Below are 20,331 nucleotides of genomic sequence, written 5' to 3'. Positions count from 1 at the left end.
AAAATTCTGAGTTATTTCCAAATACAACTGCTATGCCCCATATGGTCTAAAACCTGACAGGTTGACAAATCTAAGCTTGTTTTAATAAAACAAATATAAATATGGATATAATAAATAATACTGCTAATAATAATAACATTATACAAAAGCAAATTAAATGAACTGAAAAAGATTCCCGAGATGAAGGATTCAAGGCAGTGGTTTTTACATTCATGTAGGCTAGAAAATGATGTTTTGTAATATTTTTATTATTTATATCCTTATTATATCCTTAACATTTTATATCTTTTTCATATGTAAAGACATTTGCGTATTGCTCTACATCTTGTGTGTATTAAACAGTGTGTAAGCGAGGCGCACTCTGCGCCGGAATTTAGACCGGGTTTGTTCTGGTCTAAAGAACCAGAACGCCTATGGGCGCACATATGAGCACAAATGCATTTGCTTTTTTAAAAGCGCGGCACAACACCTCAAAATGACCCTTGCACCAACTAGCAAATAACAATTGCGTCACACCTTTCGCCGGGTGTATGATAGCGCCCAATGTTTACAAATTTAGATGACTAAAAGACTGTTTGGTTTATGAGATGGTCTAGGATTCTTTTTTAATGCATTTCTAATATATCTACTACATGTATCTTTAACAATGTTAATATCACCAATAAATATAACACCATCACTTGTTTTTGGCTGTTGGTCCACATTGTATACAGATTTACGCAACAGTGATACAACTTTACTTGGTATTGCATCAAATATAACAGAATAGGAGCAATTCCAGCATTACGGGTGTGACATTTGCAGAAAAAACTCAAAACATAAATTCACAGAGAATATTTATGTAAACATTATATTGAAAAATCTGTTTATATTTTCCAGAACTACTAACCACAGAGTTAAGGGACCTGAAAAATATCAATCTGTAAACATGTTTTGTACTTTAAATGAGGAAAATAAACATGCGTTATGAATGTGACCAAAAAAGTAAGTGAGTTTGAACTTCACAACATACTTTGTAGAAATTCTGTGAATTAAACTGTGCAAACCACAAGAAATAATTCTAATTAAAAGGATAAGAGTTGACTCACTATAGAACAAACATGACTGATTTTATTTTATTTAAGATTTTTGCATTTATTGCCACTTGTGTGACTTTGGAAAATTAAATATTATACTTTGGAAACATTGACAGATGCATTTTTTGAGTATTATAAGGTACTGTAAAATACTTGCTTACAATAAAAAAACTTAGAAATGGTTTCTGTATTTTGGTGAACACCTTATTTCTTTTCATGGCACAGTTGAATTGCTCATAGTCTTGTTTTTTCAGGATCTTCAAAGCAATCCATGTTTATCAAAAAATTGACTGACTGTAAAAATTCCATTGTCATACTATGATTGAATAAATATATATTTCATTTTGTACAAGCTATCTCTATTATTTCACAGAAAATATAGTTTTAAGTAGAATTCAGTCTATAAAACATACTGTCAATTGACCATACAACACTGTCGTATCGACCTCCCAATCAGAATGTTTTGACCTTACCAAAATGGCGCCGGCTTGCTACTCGTGTGCGACATATTAGATCCGGCTGCGTCACCTCCGAACACTCAAGCTCAAAAACATGGCGTTGCTTCTAAGGTCAGTACGAACATGTTATTTTTAAAAATGTGTTTTGCTTTCTATTTGGTTTAAGGTGAAACTACTAGTTTTAACTGCCTTACTGATGTCATTTAACGCAGCGGTTTGATAATAGGGATATTGAGGGTTGCTGATGTTGCTAACGTATGTTATATATGTAACAACACTATGCACTGCACTTTGCTCTGTTATGTTTATAGCCATGTATATGTAACAACATTGTTTTTGTCTTTATTTAAGTTCAGTTATCTTGTCCTTCAACATAAAGTTGCATTTGTAATAATAATTGTCATTACATAAACATGTATATTCTATCTAGGGTGTTTTCCACCCTAAACTTTAGTAACGCCAAATCAGTTTTATCACTACTGAGCTGTGTGTGGTCGTGTGTGTGTTTGTATATATTTGTAAGATTCATATGTCTCAAATGGATCTACAGGAGTCTCATAAGTGACATGACGTGATTGCCGTTTGTTTTTGTGTTTGAAGTTTCAGCTAAAATCTGATCTAAATTAGTTTTTTTAATGAGCTTGCTGTATTAATATGTACAGAATATCCATAATGTGCTTTTGTACTTTAAATATGTTATTTTCATTGTTATATTGAAGTTCACGGTGTTTTTACTGTGTTTAAAGGACGGTGGCCCGACAGGGTCTGTATTCATCACGGTCACAGTTTGGCGTTCTCTACAGACAGTGAGTATTTTCATATTTTCCTTACACTTTTTTATATTGAAGTCCAAAGTAACTATTAATACTTTTCTTTTCTGCACATATGCGAGGGTTTGCATATAATGTACGTGAAGCCCAAAGTATTTTTTCTTTTTTTAATTGAGGTAAAGTTTTATATTCTCACATTCGTTCAGTGCCAACTTGTGACACCAAAGTACTATGGTACTTTGAATATACAGTGTAAAATCGCATGTAAATATGACTTCAAAACAACATAGTACTATTTAATTCACTGTGAACAGTGTTGAACTTTCTTAGTCATTAGCTGATAATATGATTTTTCTATTTAGAATTTACAAAATACTTTTCTGAAATTATATTATTAAGGAAAAAGTCTGAATGAACTTTACCTCAATAGCACTTCAAAGTACTTCTATTAATACCTGACAAAAAGGTGCACTTTAATTATGAATGATGACACCCACAGACATCGTCGCCAAATATAAATCAGAGTTAAGACTTGCTCATACATAGCCTTGGCTAGAACTATGGTGGGTAGGTTTTACATTACAGAGAGAAACAACAGATAAACTAAGACTTCGGGATCGGTCAATTTTCCTAAATGATAAACAGAAATCTGTAATATTTTGAGCATGCTTTCACTTTCACATTTTAGTTCTTTTTCACACTTTTTTATTATATATATAATAATTATTATTATTGTTATTTATATATATATATATATATTTTTTAATTCTGAATGGGGAAATCACATTAGCTAGGCCTTTCACAATTAGGCATGGGACAATAACCGGTTTCAAGATATAGTGTGGTTTGGAAAAGTCAAGGTTTTAAAACTGCCCAAGTTTTCTGTAATACCCTTCCTAAAGTATATATATATTTTTTTGTCTGTTTTTTTCACAACTATTTTATTTCAGTTTTTTACCACAGTGCATACACCAGAAAAAAACCTCTGCATCAAAATCTACTAGTCCAAAATATTTAAAATGTTTCTTAAAATAAATTATATAGTGTACAATTGAGTGGGGTTCTTGCTTTTTACCAAGACATTTAAGGGTGCTTTTACACCTAGACTTTTGTTTCAGAACCTGATGCATTTCCGCAGTTAGCAAGGTTCTTTTGGCATATGTGAATCCGGCAATTGCGTTCGTATCTGCCCCAAAACAATCAGTCTGAGAACGCCTGAATGAGGTGGTCTCTGCTCAGTTAAAACAAACTCTAGTGTGAAAAAGAACTAAAATGTGAAAGTTAAAGCATGCTCAAAATATTACAGATTTCTGTTTATCATTTAGGAAAATTGACCGATCCCGAAGTCTTAGTTTATCTGTTGTTTCTCTCTGTAATGTAAAACCTACCTACCATAGTTCTAGCCAAGGCTATGTATGAGCAAGTCTTACCTCTGATTTATATTTGGCGACGATGTCTGTGGGTGTCATCATTCATAATTAAAGTGCACCTTTTTGCTTATATTGTCTCACTGCTCATTATCATAAATTAAAATAAGGACGCAGGACTCGGCAAAATAAACCTTGAAACTGACCAATGTGAGGAGAGTTTACTCACATGTGACTTTAGCTATTTTGGTCTGTTTAGAATCTTTGCTGTGTGAAAGCGAACCGAACAAAGAACAACAATTGTAATCCTTGTTTTGGAACAAAATAATTGATCTACAGGTGTGAAAGCACCCTAAAAAAGAACTTATTTTGGAGCAGTAATCACAAAACCGTGAAACCCTGCTATTTTTATCCAAGATTATCATACTTTTAGTATCTTATACCAGCCCATGCCTAGTCAAAATAATCAATATATTGACTTATCGCGCAATACTTGGAGATGACCTCAATAATTTTTGCCATTGCAATATATATATTTATAAATTCACAAGTAACGTTAAACCCATTTTACAATGACATTTCCATTCTACCTTACTGCTGTCAAAGTGTATATTTGGACATTTACCTAATAGGACATTTAATTGTATATATGTAATAGGAAATCTTTAACATCAGTTACAGAATCTAAATAACCTTATGAATAAGTATTTAAAATTGCATTATTACTATTTGCATTATTATGCTGATTATATAATTATTATATAATCAGTGGCAAAACATTTTTTCAGAATGACAATAATTTGGCTTCTCGCAACAAATATCTGTGACAATATATTACACAACAAAAATTCCTTATCCTGACAAGCCTAACATTAGCAACCAATGATTATTAAAGTTAATGATTAGGTAAAGTTTGATTGGAAGTCACACTTGCATGCCATTTCAGAACAAATATTCAAAGTAGCTTGTCACAAATTGTCACTGATCAAAAATAAACTAACATGCAAATATAAAACCAACTTAACTCCAATGTTTTTGCTCAGTTCAGTTTGTCAAGGTGTCAGACTGCTGAACTTGACTGTTATTTTAGTCAGTGAAAGCAAAAACAAACTACTGAAGATGAGAGAGACACTGGCAACCACTTGTGTGAAGGAAACACATCTGCAAATCTGGAACATTTTTGTTGCTTATAACAAGACGAAGATGAATCTTTCTATTGTACATTTGTAGAATGCCTGTTTTTATACAGTATAATTTCGAGGATGAGACTGAGCTATACGTGCAGCTTAGGAATTCTACCTTGTTTTCCAGTGCTGTTCCAATGGGGACTACATCTAATGAGGAAATGGACAAGTTTTGGGCAAAAAACACACGACTCAATCGACCAATGTCACCACATATGACCATCTACAAGTGAGTCTTCCCAAATTTTAAAGTGTCTTAAAGGGTGTATTATGCAGTGAACAGCATTGCGTTTGTATGGATGTGTGGTGAGTTATCAATGTAATGTACTTATGCTGTTCAAAACTATCAATAATCAGTGGGTCTGGTGTTTACAGGTGGTCTGTCCCCATGGCGATGTCAATCTCACACAGAGGAACAGGCATAGCACTAAGTTCAGGTAACTGACCTTGTTCAGACCAAGAAACCAGATTGGTGTTGTTCACAACAATGCATGATAAAATTCTGTTGATTTTAAATATCGTTCGCCACATTAAACAAGGTCTTTAAAATTAGATGGATTTTTATTGGCTGTCAGTGTTTTTAGTGTTCATTATCTGGAAGAAAATGTATTCCTTCAGGATAGTTACTTTGTCATTATTATTATTACTGTGATGTGCATGTCACTAGCTTTACAAAATTACAGAGATTATTAAAATTCTATTGTTATCATTGTCGTCTTTGTTTGACTTGAATGCCCCAATACATTTCAAGCAAAACTGAAGAATGAACTGGCTGTCATTTAAAAGAAAATGAGGTCAAAACAAAGGCCTCAATATACTTCAAAGTTCGTTTTTTGTTTGAGGGCAAAAAGAAGTATGGAAAGGCTGAGAGATGGTATACTGTTTTGAACTGTCTGACACCCCCACACTGCAGGAGGTGGGAATATAAACTTGTCACGCTGATAATTTGTACTCCTAAACACAATGATGGCAGCTCTAGGAGAAAAACGGTTTTGTGAACGTCTGAAGCAGCATCTATCTATTCTATTGCACAGAACAAGCAACCTATGGTCCGTTTTTCGGTCTAGGATGACTAGGCAGATCCTGGATCGGTTAATCTTGATAGTTGATCTTTGGATAATTTGGTTCTTTAAACAAGTTTGTGAATCAGATAAAAATGTCTAGATAAACTGATCTGAGATCGCTGCGTATGTTGTGAAGGACAGAGCTATCGATCCTCGAAATCATGATCAGCAATGCAATGATTGTCTGACGGCACAGCAGCTTAATAACATCATCTGATTAATACTCAATTATCCATGTGAGCAAAATTACATAGAATTTATATTAAATGGTTTAAATATGACAGGCAATAACTTTCCACATTTGTTTTGAGTTGCAGGCTTCACACTTTCATGTGTCAAGAGTGTTTGGTTATTTGTTAAGTTTTTCTTTTAGAGTGAATTTTCTTTATTATAGTTTAGGCCTATTCAAGTCTCTTTATAAATGGATGTTTAATTTAATTTTGCATCAATAAGTTATTTTGATATTGGTAAAGGTGTGTGTAACTTTTGTGAAGCATCAAATCACTGGCATATTATCTGTCAAATCTTATGCATGACTGCAATAATTATTATTCCTTTACTTTAAAAAATTAGAATATAATTGGCCATGTCCATTATCATACACAAACTGTATTAAAGCTGGATCAATACCTTATAAAAGTACGCATTTGTCTTTTAAAAAAAGGTCCCTTTTAATTAATGTTTTCTCTGAACCCTTGGGAAGAGGACACCCCGTGACAGTTTTTGAACTTATATTTCATATTGCAGATTGCATGACAGATTTATAAAATATATTTTCCACAATTTTCCCCAGTGTTCTATAGGTTACTACTGTAAGAAATAGTCAGCATTCAATACATCCTTTCAGTAATACCTTTGCTTGAAAAGACCAGATCTAATCCTGCTTATATAAAATAAGCTGCTGCTCCTGAGCAGGTTTGAGCTACCAGATCTATTGCTATGACAACAACTCTCGGATTAGTTTTGAAGAATGAAACTATCCTGGATCATGTCAAATCGTCAATAACCAAATCCAGCTAATTGGGTAACCCACATATGAAGAATGGACCCCTAGTAAGAATGTGTGTCCACTTAATGAAAACAGAAAGAATGAAAGTAGGTTCTCTCTTTGTATTCAGCATGATTTTGTCCTTTGGCAACCGATTGGATTGATGGAAGATGGGTGTTACTAACATAATGAAGGGGCATAGATGAATGGATAAAGATAGCCCCTCCAAAAAGGCATTCCATGTGATCAAAAGTGAAGAAAAATCATACTACACAATATACACATAAAAATAAAAAGTGTAAATATGGATTTCATTTCGAGTTAAACATCAACAACAGCGCCTACGTTGCTTTTAGATCATCAGTTTCCACTATAAAGCAGCTTTTTCCTTTACATTTTTTAACATAAGAAATAACAGAAGACTTCAAAGAATGTGGAGCTTTATCAAAGCTTTATCAGCATTATCAATCGAAGGTGTTTTCAACTGTAGCAGAATTTTCCAGAAACTTTGCTTTGACAAGATGTTTCAAACCTCTAATTTACTTTAAAATTACGTTACACCAGTTGGTTCTTCGATTTAGCTCGAATTATATTGGGGTCTTTTAAAGAAAAGTTTTGTATTCATGACTAAATGGCTGAATATTAATAATAAACTATAATGTTGATCTTTTTGTCTCAGGAATATCTGCATTTGCACTTGCTGCGTTGGTGTTACCGGAGAGTTACCCGTATTACCTTGATCTGATTCACTCCTTGACCTTCGGGCCCCAGTTTCTTGCTTTCAGCAAATTTGCTCTCGCTTTCCCAGTGGTTTACCACACTTATAATGGCATCCGTCATCTGGTACATGCACACACACACACACACACACACACACACACACACACACACACACACACACACACACACACACACATTTGTTTTTGTGAAAAGTGGATACATTACATAGGTTTCCATTCATTTTATACTGTTCAACCCGTATATTGTATTGCCCTCACCCCACCCTACCCCTAAACCCAACCATCACAGGAGGTTGTGTACAGCTTTACTCTCTGAAAAAACTCATTCTGTGAGATTTATTAGCTTTTTGAGAAATAAGGACATCACCAATGTCCTCATAGTGTCCTGATATGTCACAAGAACACGTACACACACGCACAAATGAATAAGTGAATGAATGAACACAGTATATTCAGACAGTCTGTACTGATAATGATTAATGATGTCATCTAAGTGTGAAATTACGACTACAGTTAAAAGTTTGAGGTCAGGTTATTGGAAAATAATAATACAGCCAGGATTAAAAGGATAGAAATTTCCTCATCAAGTGTTGATTATTTGACTTGTAAAGCTTGTCTTGTACATAATTTGATTACTTTGTTTTTTTAATATTTCTGTTTTTTTTTTTTTTTTTTTTCCTTTCAGGCATGGGATGCTGGGAAGGGTTTTAAGATTCCTGAGGTCTATCGTTCTGGCTACGTTGTCCTTGGTCTGACTGTTCTCACGTCCATTGGTCTTGCTGCCATGTAGATGCACAAAAGTCTAACAAATGAAGACATGGAAATAGAGAAAGCTGGGTTCTTTGATTTATCTGTCCTTGAAGCGGTCTGTAAGGACCAAATTCATTAATATAATAAAATACACATCTATATAAAACCAAAGAAAGCATCTCCAGTGCTTTATTCTGTGTTGTTCCATCAATGGTGTTATCAATATTAGAGAAAAGGGGGTACTTAACTTGCATTGCAGTGAACTATATTGGAAACTACTGTTTTCCTTGTTTAAATGAGTCACTGCAGTATTTTTAGAACTGCTGACCTGTGCTTGATTTCTTCAATTTTAAAGTAAATAAAATCACAAAGACCCATAGCCAATCTGACCTTTTCATTTTAAACAATAAAAATTTTCAGCCAATCAGCAGTCTGGACTATAACTGACACTCTTGTGCATTTGTGTGAAGATTTATTTCTCTTTACTCAATAGTTTGCTGCATATGAATGCAAAACAATATTGTTTTCAGACAACGCAATTCATAAGTTCAGTATGGTGATGTTTTATAGTAGCTACTAATATCTGAACATGATTAGAATCTGGTTAGTATTTAAATAAACCCAAATGCTGAAGTCGCGCTGCGCAGGTTAAATTACACACCTCAAATCGTGTTCACCTGAATGATAATGTCAAGGATGGCTGTGGGCTTTTTTCATTTAAATGGTAATGTCGTAAAATGGATTGGGTTGGATTACAGACTACACGTAATCACTGGACTGGATGTTTATTGAAAAACTCCATCCTAGAGTGCTAATGCACCTGTTCTATCATCATTTTCTGTCCTCTTCACTAAAATACAAACTGGGGCTAAGTAATCCATCTGCATTTGAAACTAGAATACAAGTCCTGACACGTGTGGTCAAGAAAAAACAAGCAAATTGTGTTTCATCTCAATGATCTGGTCGGTTTAGTGTAGAGGTTTGCTTGGGGTACTCAGGGATTTTAGAGAACTAAATCTACCAAATCTAATGTTTCATGCTGCTTTAAGAATAATTGAGATTGTGTTTTTTATTGTTTATTTTGGCTAGACATTAAAATTTATATCTTCTTTATCTAGCTGATCATTAATATACATCTTATTCAGTGAGCATAGGGATTTTATTACTTTAATCACTCTCTACTGTTACCTGTGGAGTCGTAAGGCACTATTCTCAAACAAAGCACCTTTGTAACTATATTTTGACAAGTACTATATAATATGAACTGCATGTTTTTCTCTTTAGGCTTTTATGTGATGGAAAAAGACCCAAACTTAATACAAAGTAAGTTCCTATATTTCTTTTATACGGGTAAATACCATTACTAACTTATACTTATTGAATTGTCGTCATGAGATTTTTATGAATAAAAATGCCGTACATTTTCTCCTCAAACTGTAACGTTATTTGTTTTCTAGTATGTGCACCATCTTACACTAAATGGGTCGAAAACCCATATAAAGTGAATTCTTCATCTAATTCTGTAGTATTAAACCTAGTTTTTGAACACGAAGATAAGTGAATCGCGGATGTAAACAAAAAACCGAGGGTTTATATTAAGTTTACCTTCATTTCTCGACCGAATTTGACACATTTTGTCGAAAGCTGAGGAAAAGTAAAAACTCTTAAAATAACTGTGTACTTTAGGCGTTGACTGAATAATATATTGCCGTTATATCGTTTTGCTAGATATTATTCTGCCTTTTTAAACCGCTGACTAAAATAAAAGATGATCAGCATTACAGAGGGCGGCAGTCCGCCATTGCCGCACGACGTCATGAGAAGAGGAGCGCTTGCTTGCCTCCTAGCGGCACATGACGCAATTACAGCATTAACGTGGTCCTGATGCTGCGGGATAGGATAGAGCTGATGCACAATATAACCTCGTTTTACGCTGCATCATGTGGCTCAGTCTCTGTGGCGCAATGGAATAGCGCGCTGGACTTCTAATCCAGAGGCTCCGGGTTCGAGTCCCGGCAGAGATGAGTCGCATATGACGCCATTAAGGGGTGATGGCTTCTTTTTATGCCTTAACAAGTCTTGCGAGGCACAGTCTCCCTTAATCGCAGAGGATGCAATGCATAGTAAATGAACCACTCTTGTGTATGAGCAGCAATAAACCACCTTTAGTTGGAGAAACATTTTCCCCAATCCCCACAGTTAATTAAAAAGAAGATCACAGCTTTATAAAGGGAAGGAGGTGCAATGATTTGATATCTTGCAGCATCTTCCTTTTATCCTACATTTCAGTAAAATATCAGTTTATGGAGATCCAATGCTTATTAGCTTTATTAATGAATTAATCCACTTTTGTATATGCACACCAACGAGAGCGATCTGTTTTTATAAATTCTACATCTCTACAGTGGCGTAGCGGACGGGCCCGCAGGGCACGCACCGCGGGGGGGCCCCGCGTGATTAGGGGGCCCCGCGTCGTCGCGATTTTCAATAAACTGTTGGGAACAACTGTGGTCGGAACCAAAGTTCACACGTCTGTGTTCTCTGAACACCTCTCAAGCGGTGGACTACTTCATTCTGATTGCTTGCCGCCAATGTTGCCAACTTAGCGACTTTGTCACTAGATTTAGCGACTTTTCAGACCCCCCTAGCGACAAATCTAGCGACTTTTTTTTGTGTTATTGGAGATTTTTTTAGACTGTCATTTGTCCATACTGTACCGTCCCTACTCTTCTCAACGAGCTGCGTGTGATGCCGCCGGCCCCTCCCCCGCCTCACAGCACTGACAGGCGGCCCAGTCAGTCCTCGTACAGCAGCCTCTCCCACCTGCAGCCCGAGAGCAGATCACCCCTCTGCGTACCGACGACAAATGATTTAGCACAGGCAGTGTGAAGGTATTTCCCTTGTACAGTCTAACCGATCTACTTCTACTTTATTTTAACAATTTATTTGGACCGTTTATTCTTTTCTTGTTCACAATCACAGATATTTTAGTGACAGTTTCTGAACTTGTCTGAGTTTAATACATATGAGAGATTGCTGCACATTCACTAACGTTACACATCTATAATGTTATACTGTATTCAAACAGCAATAAATTTAGTTAAATAAACATGCTTATATAAAGTGTAGTGCAATTATAAATACCCCTTTATTAACCATAGGCTGTTAAACAGAAACGGTAGAACGTGATGACGTCAATGATATGCAAATTAACGTATGGCGTACCCCATCTCTCCCCCCCCCATCAGGGGGCCCCGTCAGCGATCCCTGCAGGGGGGCCTCCGCATTTTGCGCTACGCCACTGCATCTCTATAGGATTTTCACACTTAAAATAACCCCCGTTTAGTGACTTACACACACAAAAAAATTATCCTACAGTCTTACAAAATGCATAAAAATAATGCACAATACATAATAAAGAAGGATTCCTTACATTCTAAAAGACTTTGAGTTATTTATTTAACCCAATGGTTGAGTTAAACATATTTGGTGTTTTAGTTTTTTTTTTTAACCTTTATTAGGTTATTTAATAATAACTCAACCAGTTGGGTTAAAATTTTGAATTTCAACATTCAAGTGATTTAACTGACACAGAACAGCTGTATTGACATGCAGACGTAATGTTGTTTTTGCGTTGTAAAGGTTATTTAAGCTATAACTCAATAATATTGTTGTTTTTTTGTCATCAGATTACCTCTCCATGTTGTGTTTTTTATATTTGTTTCACCAGCACTCTTATTATTAATGATACAAGCGCGTGCTTCATAGCCAATAAAATGCTTTCTCTACTAAAATAGTTGGGTTAAAAATACCCTCATTATCATCATTAACTAAGAGTACTGGTAAAACAGATATAAAAATCACTCTGTGCACTGAGAGAAGTAAACATGATAAAAATAATTGAAATATTATTGCGTTAGAGCTTAAATAAACTTAATAACACAAAACAACATTACGCACACACATTACCTTACATCTCTTCTGTCAGTTGAATCAGTTGAATGTTAAAATTCAATTTTTTAACCCAACTGGTTGAGTTTTTAAATAAATAACCAAGTAAAGGGTAAAAATAACAAAACAAAGCACTAAACATTTAACCTAACTAGTTGAATTATTATTAAATAACCAAATAAAGTAAAAAAAAATACCCAACAATGTACCAAATATTTTTAACTCAACCATTGGGTTAAAAAAAATAAAGTTTTTTTAGAGTGTACCTCCCATGTTCATCTCTATTTTTTTTTTTTTTTTTTTTTTGTGCGAGGAAATGATAAACATATTTGGGATATTCAGCTGTGACTCTAGTCATTTAGAACCCAGCTGCGACATTTATTTATTTACACGGTCATAATTCTAAAATTAATTGTAGTACTTTAATAGTAATACCAGAATAGAAAAAAATTACATTTAATTAAAATAACCCATAGTTGGGAAGGTGCTATAATAACCTATAGTTGGGTTATGTGTTGATGTAATTTTAACTCAACTATTTTAACAGAGCATGAAATAATTAATGAGTAATAATAATAATTAATGCATCTTTGTTTTGATCTTTGAACTGTTTTAGTTTGTGTTTTAGAATTAATGAAAACGTCTGTTAAATTACTGAACAATGTCTCAGTAAATTATTTCCAGTATGTTTTTATTTTGGCAGAATAGTATCCTCTTAAGAAACATAATGCATTAATAGTGCATAATAATGCATATTGTTCAGAGGATGTAATACATATTGCATTTCTGTGAATGAAACCTCTAGTGCATTTAGGACCCTCCATTATTTCAGTTTAAAAGCCTTCGTGTGACTGTTTCCACCTTTAAAGGGGCTTATATGTAGGATTTGTTGCATATTAATACTTTTTTCATTGCCACATGAAACATTTGTGTATAATGTTCAGGATGATGCCAAATGAAAGCTATTGTTTACGTTTTATACGATAATTCAAACCAATGTCTTACATTACAGAACATATCAATCTAAACATATACAATAACTTGACTTCTAGTTGATCATTCAGTATCCAGAGTGGCTAATATGAAAGGCAAAGGCCCCTAGATTACGCTTATTTTACCAACATAAATATGATCATGCCTTGATTTTTAATTATTTAATTGGGACAGTAAGCTCTGACTTTGCTTAGTAAAAAGTTTTGTCACAACAGAAATAATGTACAGTATAGAATATAAAGTCATGGTGCAGTGGATAAAGAATTAATATTGTGCATGACTCATATGAGCTTGGAGGACTGCATCCATACATCTCTGCAATAACTCAAATAACTGACTAATAAAGTCATCTGGAATGGCAAAGAAAGCGTTCTTGCAGGAGTTCATCAAGATTCTTTGGATTCATCTTCAGTCGTCTCCTTTGTATAACAGACATGCTCAATAATGTTCATGTCTGGTGACCGGGCTGGCCAATCCTGGAGCACCTTTCTTTGCATTCAGGAGCTTTGATGTGAAGGCTGAAGTATGAGAAGGAGAGCTATCCTGCTGAAGAATTTGCGCTCTCCTATGGTTTGTAATGTAATGAGCAGCACAAATGATTGATGGCTCGGGCTGTTGATGTTGCCATCCACTCTGTAGATCTCTCGCACACCCCCATACTGAATGTAACCCCAAACCATGATTTTTTTCTTCACCAAGCTTGACTGATTTCTATAAGAATCTTGGGTCCATGCAGGTTCCAATAAGTCTTCTGCAGTATTTGTTATGATTGTGATGCAGTTTAACAGATCATTCATCAGAAAAATCGACCTTCTGACACTTTTTTGATCCACTACATGTCAAGTTATTATTCGTTGCTCTTACAACTAGGATAGACGACAAGACTTTTGTCAGTTAGTGTATATATATATATATATATATATATATATATATATATATATATATATATATATATATATATATATATATACGTATATGTATACGTATGTGTGTGTGTGTGCGCAGATATGATTAAAGCTGTTCTTAACTTGATTTTTCTCCCTGTTATCATTTTTCATGTGTTTTTTTTAAAGGAAAGAGAGAGAGAGAGAGTGGACAGCAGCAAGATATTTAACCAAAGGGAGAACTCCTTGCTGTGAGTATATGAGGCATTGATTGGCATTACGTGTGCAAGCATGAGCAATAAGTTTCTGACTGCAGTTCACTTTATATCCGTCGCTAATAACAGTGATTGCTCAGTTCTATAGCCCCTTCAAATAAAAAGAAAATTACAGCTTTAAAGAGAGAAATGCAGTGGTTTAGAGATGCGCAATGCTCCCTTTTATCCTACACTTCGAATACAGTAAAAAATGCCATTTTTCTTTTTAATGCATTCCTGTCCCCTTTGCCCTCTCAAATCAGTTCAGTTGTAATATACTTGTCTATGGCCTTGCCAATAAAGTCCCTCTAACGTGAAGAGAATTACCCTGAATTGCACTGGCCAGAGAGAGAGAAAGAATGAGAGGCTGCCAGAGAGATGGAGAGAGACATCAGTGTCCTATTGATTTTCCAGCGAATGGTGTGATTGGCTCTTCCTGGTCATTATGGCACAGAAATAGAGAGGAATCTCACCTCGGCACTATACCTGATCAAACTCTACAGGAAGTCCTCTTCCAGGGAACACCTCCTCGTGCCTATTTGAAACCAAGGTGCGAATTTTCAACCAGAGAGTTTCCTGGTCATTCATTTATCCACTTTGAGCTCATTTTCATGCTCTCATCTGCCCACATGAGGCAATTTCACCAGCGCCATCCATCCTGCTTTGAGATTCTATCTACAATTTTGCAATTCATACGTGATTTTGGCCCATCCAGCCTTGTTCATCTACCTCTTTTCCTTCCTCTCCACAGGAAACTGGATATTAGAGAGAGAGAAGGAGAGGGAGAGAGAGAGCTCATTTTAATGCAGTGTTTGATTTTAGATGTTCAGCAAGTTATTACGCTGATAATTGAGACGCTCTGCTCATCTCATTCCCATCTCCCTGCCTCCCTCTTGCTCCTGGGCAGATGGGAAACTCGTGTGAGTGAGTGTGTGTGTGCGTTTCAGCGCTTCTGGACACTCTCACGTCGAAGAAAAAGCATTGCGCAGGTCACAGGCGAGCGCGCTCGACCGCGTGGACTGTCACAGCTCTGCGGAGGATGACGTCAGCATCTCTATTAAATGAGCAAATGGGCTCGGGCTCTGTTTCCAAACACTCGAGAAACTGAGGGACCGCACTTCGCAGACTCAGATATATAGTTGTCTAAATATATCGACGCGCAATGATGTAATGCGGGCGCTTTCTGGGAATACGCCGGAATGCGCGCAGTACAGTCTCCTGACCAGTAGATGTAACTACTGTTTCATCCGTATCTCAGTGTGATGGAGATGTCCGCGCACGAGCCGGTCTGATAACACTACAAACACACTGTATCTTTTATATTTATTTACCGCGTAAAGAGATTAATTTTCCACTGTCTAATCTGTGTCATGGTTTATTCGCTCTGTGAAATGAATAACAGTCGACGGACTGTGGGATGGTGGTGGCATTAAACAACACAAGTGTTTATGTAGTGATTTGGGGCCGGAAGTGTCCCGCCCCGACGCTCCGGTTGGCTGCTCGAGCCTCCGCCACGGTGACCGAGTCGCTGCTCTCTCGGGGTATCTGCCTCTCGTGCAGTCGTCCATGTTTAACCCCGCGCGTCCCCCGCACCGCACAGCGAGTAATCCGCGTGCAGAACTAATCCTTAAATCCTCTCGCGAGTCGCAACGCCCTCCCCTCCTCCCATGCTCTCCAGCCGGCGGGTCTCCAGAGGCCGGCGCGCGCGCGATGGGACTCAATATTCACAAGACCACACCTCGCGCCGCCACCAGCCTGCACAAGCGGGAACCTCCAGAAAAGACTGCCCTGACCTGCTCACACTTCACCCCTAAAATTCAACATGAAAATAGGATTTGTAGAGAATATGGAGAATTTTTTAGCACCACGAAAATTAAAAGTGACATTTTTCTTTTTTATTTATGCTAATAATGCTAAAATATGCTAGAATAATAGGCCTATTATTATGACATTTAAGACAAAGACTTTTTGTGATTCCCTCACCTTTCGTTAATGAAACCGGGATGTTGTATATATTTAATAAAATAGATACACAATTCAAATGTAATTAATCAATTTCCTTTTATTATAGACTTTATAATTAGCCCTAAATGTTTTGCATAAGCTGGCTGTTCATTCATTCATTCATTCATTCATTCATTCATTCATTCATTCATTCATTCATTCATTCATTCACTCAACCATTCACTAATTTATTTATTGATTCATTTATTCATTTACTAGTTCAACCTTTCATTCATTCATTCACTCACTCACTCACTCACTCACTCACTCACTCACTCACTCATTTATTAATTCACTAATCCATTCATTCGCTCATTCATTCACTGTAGGATTCCACACAATTTATTCATGTTGTCTCAACAGAAATTGATTGAATTAACGCTTTTAATAAATGTATGTGGATTAAACATAAAAAATTAAGTTGTCCCAATAAAATGTCAAGAAGTGTGTTGTTTCAGCTGATTTTACTTTAGTTTGAAAAAAAATGTTTTTGAGTGTTCACTCATTCATTCAATTAGACATTAATTAATTAATTTATTCATTCACTAATTGATTCATTCACTTATTAATTCATTCACTAATTCGTTCATTTGCCATTTTCCATCAGTTAATAAATTCATTCATTCATTCGTTCACTCATTCATTTAAACATTAATTCACTATTTCATTCATACACTCATTCATTCATCCATTCATTTACTCAGTGTTCTTGGTTGTAATGTGATTTCTTTAACAGCCAACACTAGGAACACTCTGTTTCTTAGCACATATAGGCTAGTGTTTTAAAGTTACTAATTTAATGTACCATTTATGCTTGACCTATACTCAACAACACCGATTATTATATAATATTTTTATTGTTTGTAATTTTGTTATTATAAACTTTAAGTATAGCTACAAACCCTATATACTAAATATATAATACATCTGTGACCAATTAGACCATGATAACTTTAACTAGGCAAATAAATGCGTTGTATAAAGAATATAATGATTTGTATTGATTGTTTTAGTTTAATTTTTTATGATTAATGATTATTTGTTTGTTTGACTTTTTTATTCGAAGAAATAATGAGTTAAAACTCTTAATATTACAATAAAGAAGTTATATTACAATAATAGAACGAAGTTTCATGGGATTAGCCTACTGTAAAAACCGATTGTCCACTAACTTCATGCAGGATATTGTTATAAACAAAACAACAACAACAACAACAACAACAATTTATAACAACAACAACAACAACATAATAACAATAATAATAACAAAACTCTCTCAGTCAGTATGGTCTGGTCCTGTTATTCAAATGGTATGGCCAAATCGTATTAAAATCCCCACCCCTCCCCCTCCGCCCCGCGCGCCTGCCCCTTCCCTCCCTCCCTTCCTCTCTTCCTCTCCCTCCCTTTCTCCGTGCTTTCAGACAGACTGTTTTGCTGCAGTGAACGGTAGCCGTGGAGAGAGGAAAAGGCAAGAAAAACAAGAAGACAGCGGAGGGCGGAACGAGAACCAAGACAGACAGATCCATTGGGACCTTAGCGTGAGCGCCAGCAGGCACAGACGCTTCCAACACTCCTGAACCGACGGAGCCATCGGGCATCACGAGGAGCGCTTATATCGGTGAGTATCGTAATCTGCCCTCCTTTTGAGCTCACAGACACGCAGGGGCATTATTGTCGTTGGCGTCCCGGCGCTTATACGGAATGGGTGGGGGGGTGGGGGGGGACACCTGTCAGGTTTGTAAATAGGGACACGCTCGTGCTCTGGAATGCGCCTGCATCCGCGCGCGCGCCAGGCGCACCGGGAACAAATCCGCGAGCTCGGAGGTGTAAAACTATGAGCGCTGATGGTAAAGTGTGCTTAGGCTACTGTTAATGCGCTGGTGCTCGCTTTGCCCCTCGCGTTTCCCCTCCCCTCCTTCCACTAGCATCCCTGCCGCTCCTTCTGCATTCAGCGCGCTCGGACTGTGTGCACCTGCTACTGTTTTCCGTGGTTCGGTGGGGCGTCCCGGTTGGGACTGGTACTCATAGGGAGTGAGGGATGGAAATAAAGAGAAGTGCAAGAGAAGAGCCGATGATGAGTGAGGGATGCTGCTGGCTCCGTCTCAGGTTGCGTGTTATTGAATTGCAGCAGGTATCATCACCTCATCCCATCGGTTTGAGATGAGGCGAGGCTTCACTGCTCCATACACACACGCGCACACATTCAGTTTGACAGCCCTCTTCTATAGTTGCACAACATTACAGAGCATCTCTCGGCGATCGGCCGCCCGCCCCGCAGGCAACGCCATGACTTGCACAGTTCACAAAGCGCACTAACAGAGAGGAATGGGCGACCTGGAGTATTGTGTGTGTGTGTTAGTGTGTGTGTGCGCGCGCGTCCACGGTCGCGCTGTATCCTCAACGGGCGACAGGTGCACCTTCCCCTCGCGCGCGCAGCAGTCAGAGCGGGAGAATAATGAGAGCCGTGTTAAAGGCTACCGGGAGGCAGAACTCTACAAATCTCTATTCCTGTCAGGCTCCGCGCTCGCTTTTACGTATCATTTGTCGGTTCGGACTGGTTTTCTGGGTTACCGAGTGACGACAGGAATGTTTTCGATCACTGCGTCACATCATACACACATACACACTGAGTGACACGAGACGATCAATGGAAACACTGGGGCAGCGCGTGAGTGAAGTGTGTGTGTGTTCAGCATCTATGCGACCAATCGGCGCTCTCCGTCTGTTAATGAGTGTGTGTGTGTGTGTCCTTTCTTACAGTCAGCGCTTCAGTGAGCTTCTCCACTTCTCCGGGCCTCAAGAGGACTATTGGCTGTAGCGTGCTGGACGGATGAGCGGGATGCGCGCGCGTCAGACTCTGGCATTCCCGTCATTCCAGCGGGCAGCTCTCCGGGCGCTCGCGGCCTTCACGATGATTCTCGCGACCTCCGTGCGGAGCAACTACGTTTATGGTAAGAAACCCCCACCGTTCTGCTCTCCGTCCGCTCCTCCCTCATGTTTTCGCTGTTTTCTGTTTTTACAAGGGAATCACAGAGCCGTTAATAAGCTCGTGGGGCACAGAGGAGCCTCCCCCTCATCTCAGATCCAACGGAATTTTCTGCTGTGTTGTTATTTTTTGAATAAGGCTATACCTGTCTCTATCTATCTATCTATCTATCTATCTATCTATCTATCTATCTATCTATCTATCTATCTATCTATCTATCTATCTATCTATCTATCTATCTATCTATCTATCTATCTATCTATCTATCTATCTATCTATCTATCTATCTATCTAATCTCTTAAAAGAAACAAGTTGAATTAAAAATCAGAATAAATTAAGTTGAACTTGAGTTATACTTACATTGTAGATTTCTAGTTCCCAGCATGTGGTGTCAGACTGTAATAAGAAAATAATAATGTAAACATTTAAGTGATCAATATTAACATAAGGAGACGTTAGTTAGTCTTTAAGTTTGCTATGTTGGGGTTTACAAAGGTTTCTGTAAAAAAAAATTGTTAAGCTCTACTAAGTCATTACAACACATTTGTCTCAATACAAACCGAATAACTTCATTGCTTTTACAAATTTAAGTAAATTTAACATAAAACAATTAAGTTGTTCCCAAAAATCTCAAGATTTGTGATGTTTCAGCTCATTTTAAATGAGTTGTTTGAACAAGCAGCAGAACTTTTTTTTGAAGGAAGGAATGCTTTTAATAAACACAAAAAAACTAACAAATTGGATGAACTCAATTTAATTAAGGGCAGGATTTCCATCCTATAAATTTGTTTAGCACGAAAAAACTATTTGCACAATTAAATGCAATTGAGTTGGTCCAACATGATTTTATTAAACAAAAGT

At 36.9% G+C, this 20,331-nt stretch overlaps 2 protein-coding genes and 1 non-coding gene across 9 annotated transcripts in view; all 3 read left to right on the top strand.

Moving 5' to 3' along the window:
- The first annotated feature begins 1,525 nt into the window (after window positions 1-1,525).
- Window positions 1,526-8,568, top strand: sdhc (succinate dehydrogenase complex, subunit C, integral membrane protein). The gene is made up of 6 exons (NM_001003523.2): window positions 1,526-1,645; window positions 2,281-2,340; window positions 4,983-5,084; window positions 5,231-5,292; window positions 7,587-7,750; window positions 8,333-8,568. The coding sequence occupies exons 1-6, from the start codon at window positions 1,629-1,631 to the stop codon at window positions 8,435-8,437; spliced, it is 510 nt and encodes a 169-aa protein (NP_001003523.2). The 5' UTR covers window positions 1,526-1,628; the 3' UTR covers window positions 8,438-8,568.
- A 1,779-nt stretch (window positions 8,569-10,347) lies between these two features.
- On the top strand, window positions 10,348-10,421 carry trnar-ucu (transfer RNA arginine (anticodon UCU)). Its single transcript has one exon. It is a non-coding gene; the product is annotated as a tRNA-Arg (tRNA).
- Window positions 10,422-17,902: 7,481 nt separating this feature from the next.
- Window positions 17,903-20,331, top strand: part of cadm3 (cell adhesion molecule 3) — a 139,778-nt gene continuing 137,349 nt past the window's right edge. For 5 of the 7 annotated variants that reach the window (XR_012389365.1, XR_012389364.1, XR_012389363.1 and 2 more), the window contains exons 1-2: window positions 17,903-18,101; window positions 19,244-19,434. Coding sequence is in view for 4 of the 7 variants with exons in the window: in XM_073921121.1 (XP_073777222.1) it covers window positions 19,314-19,434 (121 nt within the window). In the remaining 3 variants the exon portion in view is untranslated. The remainder of the gene's footprint in view (window positions 18,102-19,243; window positions 19,435-20,331) is intronic. The other 2 variants (NM_001045246.2, NM_001431072.1) reach the window with 1 other exon arrangement.

Source organism: Danio rerio, chromosome 2, assembly GCF_049306965.1.
Source record: "Danio rerio strain Tuebingen ecotype United States chromosome 2, GRCz12tu, whole genome shotgun sequence".
NCBI lineage: Eukaryota > Metazoa > Chordata > Actinopteri > Cypriniformes > Danionidae > Danio > Danio rerio.
This window is presented reverse-complemented; position numbering and strand designations above follow the sequence as displayed.